Source organism: Dipodomys spectabilis, unplaced genomic scaffold, assembly GCF_019054845.1.
Source record: "Dipodomys spectabilis isolate Male_0828 unplaced genomic scaffold, ASM1905484v1 ptg000024l, whole genome shotgun sequence".
NCBI lineage: Eukaryota > Metazoa > Chordata > Mammalia > Rodentia > Heteromyidae > Dipodomys > Dipodomys spectabilis.
The window spans coordinates 26,898,751-26,905,679 of NW_024870701.1; the positions used below are offsets into that span (position 1 = coordinate 26,898,751).

At 55.4% G+C, this 6,929-nt stretch overlaps 1 protein-coding gene across 2 annotated transcripts; it reads right to left on the reverse strand.

Moving 5' to 3' along the window:
- Positions 1-486: 486 nt before the first annotated feature.
- Positions 487-5,266, reverse strand: Cxxc1 (CXXC finger protein 1). Of its 2 annotated transcripts, none has more exons than XM_042675212.1 (15): positions 5,156-5,266; positions 4,614-4,732; positions 4,428-4,528; positions 3,964-4,199; positions 3,694-3,870; positions 3,326-3,352; positions 3,003-3,248; positions 2,759-2,866; positions 2,405-2,589; positions 1,907-2,114; positions 1,720-1,830; positions 1,550-1,599; positions 1,282-1,378; positions 988-1,140; positions 487-909 (listed from the first exon to the last, which is right to left on the reverse strand). In XM_042675212.1, the coding sequence occupies exons 1-15, from the start codon at positions 5,156-5,158 to the stop codon at positions 763-765; spliced, it is 1,968 nt and encodes a 655-aa protein (XP_042531146.1). In that variant the 5' UTR covers positions 5,159-5,266; the 3' UTR covers positions 487-762. The 2 variants fall into 2 exon arrangements, with proteins under 2 accessions (XP_042531146.1, XP_042531147.1); XM_042675213.1 differs by having other exon boundaries at positions 3,003-3,226; positions 3,307-3,352.
- Positions 5,267-6,929: the final 1,663 nt, after the last annotated feature.

Consider the following 6,929-nt stretch of genomic DNA (forward strand, 5'->3'; position numbering starts at 1 on the left):
AGTGGCAGATGCCAGCGTCCCAAGATGAGTGACTGAACATTCAGGTCATTGGCTGCCCATGGTAGTCATATCCTCACAACCTAAGGGACAGAATGGGTCCCCAGCTGTACAAGGATCTTTCCCGTCAAACAGCTGTTTGGCATGAGCAAAGCCACTTTGGGAGCAGTGCAACCTAGGCTCTGGGGGTGGAGGTGTTCTTTTGGTCAACCTTAAGAAATCTGTTGGACCAAAAAGTCTGCGGAGGGTACTCACTGATTTGACTTCTGTCAGCTGTGCACTCTTTTGCAGAAGTAAAAAATTGCTGTGCCATGTAATTTCTTAGGCTTGGGTCTTACTCTGTTGTGATACCTCAGATCCTAAAGGACATTTCCAACACTATCCTCACAGCCTACTCCTGAGAAGAGCAGTGCCAGTGCCCACCTCTTCCGGAGACTGGAATGACAGCTGCAACTGGAGCAGGTATGGAGACCATCAGGAGCTCTCTTCCTTGGTTCAAAATTTTATTAACAAAACCCAGGGGACGGGAAAGACAAGGGAAGTCCCACCTAGACACAGAGAATGGAAACAGAGGGACAAACAAAGACAGAGAGAATTGTGACACCCTCTTGCAAAGGGCGGCTGGCCAGTCAAACTGTGGATGGACAGTGGGAGGAACACTCAGGGACAGTGGAAGGAACATGAATGGAGGAATGAACAACTGGGCACCCAGGGCTGCTCTCCCCACTGGAATGCAGGGTGTGAGGGGCTCTGGGCTGGTGAGGCTCAGCGGTCGGCACTGGAGCGTAGGTCAGTTGTTAATGGGTCATGCTGGATCGTTTGGTGCAGCATCAGGGCCAGCAACCCTGCCCGGTTTGTCATGGCTGTGCGAACATTGCGCTCCTGCTCAAACAGTTCATCCAGCTTGTACCACTGCCAAGAGAGTAAAAGATGTGAGAAGCAGCCCCTGAAGCCCATCTCAGCCTGGCCATGTCAAGCATCAAAACCTACCACCCGCACTCGTTCCAGGTCCACTTCGGCCCTCCGCAGCTTCTCCCAACAGTAGTGACGATTGCACTGGCGCTTAGGCAGTCGGCAGAAGTCACCTGTGAGCTCAAAGACGTCACGTACAAGGGGGCACCCACAGACCTCATCAGCTGGCACCTGCAGGAACAGCAGGGGTGGGAGGAGTAGGGGTAGATAGGGAGGAGAAAGGGGAATTAAAGCTGTCAGGAAAAAGGGAAGGGAAGAGGGGAAGCATGAGGCAAGGGTGGGCACAGAGGGGAAGCTGGAGGAAAAACTTACTTTGGGGTCCCGTGAGTGCTCAGGACATAGCACCTGGAGCCGCTTACAATATGTTTTGCTCTGAGGATTGTAGACATCACAGAAGAGTCGTGTGGCCCTAGGGATTAAGAAAGAAAAGAGGGTCTGCAGCGGTCAACTCAGATTATCTTGAAGGCCCACCTATCCTTACCCATGTTCATATCCTGTCCTAGTTTCACACAAACTCCATTTCTGATCCCACCCTTAACTTCCCTCTACTTCTCTAGCTCTACCTGGCACCTTCACTCACCCTTCAATGCGTGTGGGGTACATGGACCCAAAGGACGTCTGGCTCTCATACTAAAGGGATGAGCACAAATGGAAGGAATTATGGATATGCACTACATGCCCTCACAGACACCACCCAAACACCACTGAAGGTCCCACCCTAGCCACCCCCCCTCAGGCTGACACCCTGACCTTGGCATAGCAGCGCTCCATATGGCGCAAGGCAACACGTGGGTTGATGGGGTGCCCACAGGAGACACAGAAGATTTGCAGGTCTGTGTCATCACTGTCATTTTCATTGCTCTGCAGAGGATGGAAGATATGTTAAGATACTGGGATCAGGAACTAGGCCCTGTCTGGCTATGCCCTGCTCTCTCACCTCTTCATCCTCTCGAACAGCCTGCTGCTTGGCACGCAGAATGATGGCCTCAAGCTCATGGAATCTGCGTTCCATTTCCTGCAGACGTGTGCGGGCACTCTGCTGTTCACGGCGAATGCGTTCTAGCAGCTTCTTGCCATGCTCTTCAGCAATGCAAGGGCTCTGCTGCCATTGCTGGATGCGCTGGGGGAGGATCTCATAGATGCGGCTGCAGGGAGGCAGTGGATGGAGTGTAGGCAAGGAAGCAACAAAACCAGTATGAGTGGTGATTAATGGCTAACACATGGATAGGTGATGAAAACATGAAAGGGTGGTAAATGGCTAATTGGCAGGATGGGCAGCTGGATGCATAGCTGGAAAGATGGTCAAGTAGGCATGTGGATGGATGTGCCTGGTTGATGAAATGATTTTATAGGTAACTGACTGGTAGATATACAGGAGACTTTGGTCATGCCCTGTTATTTCCTGACTTCCTATAATCCTCCAGGAAAGACTTACTTAGCTGCCAGCTTCATGCCACAATCATCTGAGCAATACTTGGAGCCAGGCTGGGCAGCACGCACACAGCCAGGCCCCAGGCACTGTGGCAGAGATGCAGGGTCCTTAGCATCAGCTCTCTCTGGGTGTTTCCATTTGTCCTTGTGCTTCTGCTTCTGTCGATGCCGCTTATACCTCTCTTCCTTCTATTGGGCAAGATAGGTCCAGTCAGTGTGGAACTGAAGTCAACCTAGATCCTGTCTCTCCATTCTGGCATTTTCTGGCTCTGTCCCATTCAGCCCTGATCTCTCTGTTATCTCCCCCCAACCCCACCCCACACTCTGCCCCTCCACATCTGCTTTCCCCTTCCATCACCTTCTTCTCAGACTTCTTCTCCCGGCGTTTCACATGCTTCACTTTCACTGCCCTCTTGCGCAGTGCAGGATCCAGAAATGGGGACTCTTCTGTGTCACTCATCCAGGGCTATATGCAAAGTATGATCTGACTCAGCTGTCTGACTTAGGACAACCCCAGCTCTTTCTCATTTCCCAAAGCCACTTTGGATATACTGCCTCCCCTCTCCCCAAGAATGACCAAATCCCACTCTCTTGACACCCACCAGGCCATGGTCATCAAAGGCCCCTGCACAAAAGTCCTGGTACAGGTCAGGGTCTAGTGGTAGCTCCTCATCTGAGAGTGGCTCAGGTGTTACTGTAGCTTCAGGTGGCTCCTTGACCACTGATGACACTACTGTCCCCTCATCTTCCCGGATACGCCCCAGCTTCTGGGATGTCTGTGGCTGCTGTTGAATGGGCAGTGGCCGGCGGGGCCTTGGTATGGATTCTGAAGGTGTCACAGGAGAGAGCTGAGGGGCAGAATCTCAGGACTGGCCCTGACTGCCCTGCCCACATGCCCTGCCCTACCCTGGGGGGCTGGACTCACCGAAGATGGGAAGTACTTGTATGATTCCTGTGCCAACAAGAGGAAGGCACAGGTCAACCCCAGGTAGAGAGAGGGTGGCCCTGCCCGCCTAACATTTCCTTACCTCCTCAGGCGCCTTTACCCCAAAGGTCTAACTTCTCGTGCCCTGATATGCCTGACCACTTGCAGACACCTGGGCCTACTAGAGCTGAAGGTCTCCTACCCGGTCAGCATACCGGACCATGTGGCATTCATCTGGACACGGTAGACCCCTTCTAATCTGGATATAATCAGGTTCCAGCCCACCCGCTGCCTCAACCCCCCAGCTCTACGTGGACTACTAGAGCCTTGCCTCCCACCTGAAGCTTCCCAGCTCTGTCCATGCTCACCCGGGCCCGCAGCTGGCACTGGCGTAGCCGGCACTTCTGGCGGATCTTATTGGGGCCCCCAAACTTCTTCATGTCACGGCAGAAGTCACAGTGACCACAGTCTTCTGTACGCCGGCATGCCTCACACTCACCACACATCCGAGCAGACCGTTTGATCTGTTGCTGCTGCTGGTGATGCTAGGAAAACAGTGCCCAGAGTAGAAATCACAAACCCCAGAAGGGCCCAAGATGGGACAACTTTACCAATCCCAACTTCTTGCATCCACTCACCTGACTAGATGTGGCCACCAAGGGCTGTGGAGAGGATTTGTGGGGCGACGTAGAGCCCCGAGCAATCATGGCCCCAACCCCTGTCCCTGACCCTGCACGGCGCTGCAGGTCTGGGTCTGGAACAGGCCTCTTACGCCCTCCACCCTCATCCCGAGGCTCACTGCTGTCCCTCTCACTGCCATCCCGCTCTCGCGATTTTTTGTGCCGATACCGAATCTCCAGCTTCGGGTCTTTCTCTGGGGAAGGGGTAAAAGGTGATGCCAGAGCGGGTTGGCATGGGTTCTGGTCCAGAATGATCTCAGAACTTTCTTTCTCTTCTCTTCCTCAGGGTCCCACCCACCTGATCTGGGCTTCTGGGGGCTCAGAATGGAGCTGGCAATTCCAAATCACCACCGAATGCCGCTCCTACCCGTGACCCCTCTCCCCGGAAGCCACCTGCCTTCCCGGGCCCTCGCACCCCTCACCTCGGCAGTCCCGACAGTACCACTCGCGGATGGCCTTGGCCATCTTCTCCGTGATCCGGATGCAGTCCCCATGGAACCACTCGTTGCAGTTGTCACAGCCGCTGCGGAGGGTGGGCGGCGGGAGGAGTGAGCGGCGCCCCGCGGCCGGGGTCAGGGGCCGCCCACCCCGGTCCCTCGCTCACTCACATCATGAAGCAGTTGATGTCGGGCTTGCGGCAGATGCAGTAGATGGGCGCGTTCTCTCCGTTCTCCGACTTGCTGTCCTCCCCCGCGTCGGGCGGCTCCGGGTCCGAGCCGTCTCCCTCCTGGGCGACCCGGACACACTCACACGGCGTCTTGAACCCGACCCCCTCCGTGCGGACGCCCCGCTCCGCGCCAGGTCCACCGCCCTCACCGCCGACCCCCCGACAGGGGTCCCCCCCAGGCCCCGACGGCCCACAGGCACCTGGACGCGGCGTCCCCGCGGGGGCTGCTGCCTTCCCGCAGACCCCACGCCCTCGGCCCCGCGGCCAGCCTGCCCCGCCAACTGCATCCGCAGCCCCCCGCCGGACTTCCACCCCGGACCCCCGCGCCGCCGCCGCCTCGCCCCGACCCCGCCATGCTCTCCACAGACACCCCCCCCGTCCCGGCCCACAGACCCCGGAGACGACCCCCGAGCGCCAGTGCACACCACGGCGACCATACCACCGACCCGGATCTCCGGACGCCTCCCCGGACCCGGTACTCACCATTTCCCCGCTCCCAGAGAAGCCGCTGGCGACTCCACCACAAACCCCCGAACCACCACAAACCCCTCAGCAGCGTCGGCGGCGGTTGCAAAGACACTCACAACTACTTCCGCTACTACGCGCGCCTCCCGGACACCGTACTCCCATCGCGCATGCCCAGTGCGACCGCGGAGCCGCTAAGCGCCCGCCGAGCGTCCGGAATGTCCCCGAGGCGCCGCCATCTTGACAGCCAAAGCCGTACGGCAGCCGGGTCTAAACATTCTCGGCCTGGAAGTGGCCATCGCCAAGGAAGCCGCCACCTTTTGGGTCGAGTCCGTCCTTACGGCGATCCCCCCCCCCCCCCCCCCCCCCCCCGCATCCCCTGCCATTCCGCGACTGTTGAGGCAATATGGCCGTTTCTATTTCACGACTTGCCCACGGACGCCGTCATCTTGAACTCTGATTCCGTACGCGAGTCCGCTCCGTACGTTCCTAGGCGACTCAGGACGGCGTCCTCATCTTCCGCTCGGGTCTTCCTCTGCTGGGCGCCGCCATCTTGGCAGCTCGTTCCGTACGTGGGCCGGCTCGGGCGCAAACGCGGGCGCGCGCGGCCCGCCGCTGTTCCTCCTCCTCCGGGACGGACTCGTCCCGTGCTGAGCGCTGACCTCTCCCTTTTCACGCGAAGCGGCGGGCGGGCTGTGCGCCCGGTGTCTGCCAGGGAAACCGGTCCGCCCTCCCGGGGGCTCGAACTCCGGTCCCGAGTGCTGTCGCTGCGCTGCTGGTCGTTCCTCCTCCTTCCTCAAAGCTAGTGCTGTCACTTGAGCCGCACCTCCGCGTCTGCCTTTTAGGGTGGCTAATTGGAGGGAAGAGCCTCACGGATTCACCAGGCTGGCGTCGGACCACAGCCCTCCAACCTCAGCCGGCCGAGGAGCTAGAAGTAGAGTTGGGAGCCCGCTGTAGTTGGCACCTGGCTTGACCGCCATTATTTTATGTTCTGACTCCTTGCTGGTCTTCAGTCAGGCCTAGCATGGTCTGGATTTATTCGTCCGAGGTAAAAGTAATTCTTTTTTTTTTTTTAAGTTTTTGTGCAAAGGGGTTTCATTTCAACGAGTCACACTGAGTACGATGCATCTTGCTCAATGTCATAATTCTTACTTTTTAAAAAAGTTCTTGAGATATGGGGGTCTTGTTATTGTAGCGAAGGCTGGTCTGAAGCTCACGATTCCCCTGTCCTAACCTCCCAAGTGCTGGGATTACAGCTGTGCACCACCCCTCTGGGTCTTTAAAAATAATGGTTGAACTAATTTCAAATTTCACTTAAGTTCTATAAGATGAACAATAGCCTTACAGTGTAGGGCGTTTTGCTTTAGTTTTGCCTCTTTTACTTTCTTCATTGTTAAAATATTTAGAACTGAAGACAACCAAAATAAAGTGGTCTGCAGATTTCTATCATGACTGAAAGACAGTAGTGGACAGTACTCAGGTCCTCCGGGATTCCACAGAATCATGACATTCATATGAACCCATTCAATTTAGGTGCTGGTGCTATTAGAGTAAATAACTTTGGAAATACCTTCTTTTTTTTTTTTTTTTTTTTTTTTTACTTATTATCACATCTTTCCTAAATGATTACCAATCTGTTTATAGCTATTTTTGCCACTGGAATCTCTTTGTTGTATGCTGTTTCATGTCTGTTCTGAGATTTTTCTGTTATGAGTTCCAGTTCAATTGTATAGCAATCTGTCAGCATACTGTATATGATTTGTATTCTGTTAAAGTTGTAATAAGGGTATTA

What these genes read in the sequence shown, in the direction of transcription:
- Cxxc1 (XM_042675212.1), bottom strand. An exon ending in GTACTGTCGGGACTGCCGAG is followed by an intron (nt 4,200 to 4,427) that starts GTGAGGGGTGCG and finishes CCCCTTCCCCAG; the next exon opens with AGAAAGACCCGAAGCTGGAG. An exon ending in ACAAGTACTTCCCATCTTCG is followed by an intron (nt 3,249 to 3,325) that starts GTGAGTCCAGCC and finishes TCTGCCCCTCAG; the next exon opens with CTCTCTCCTGTGACACCTTC.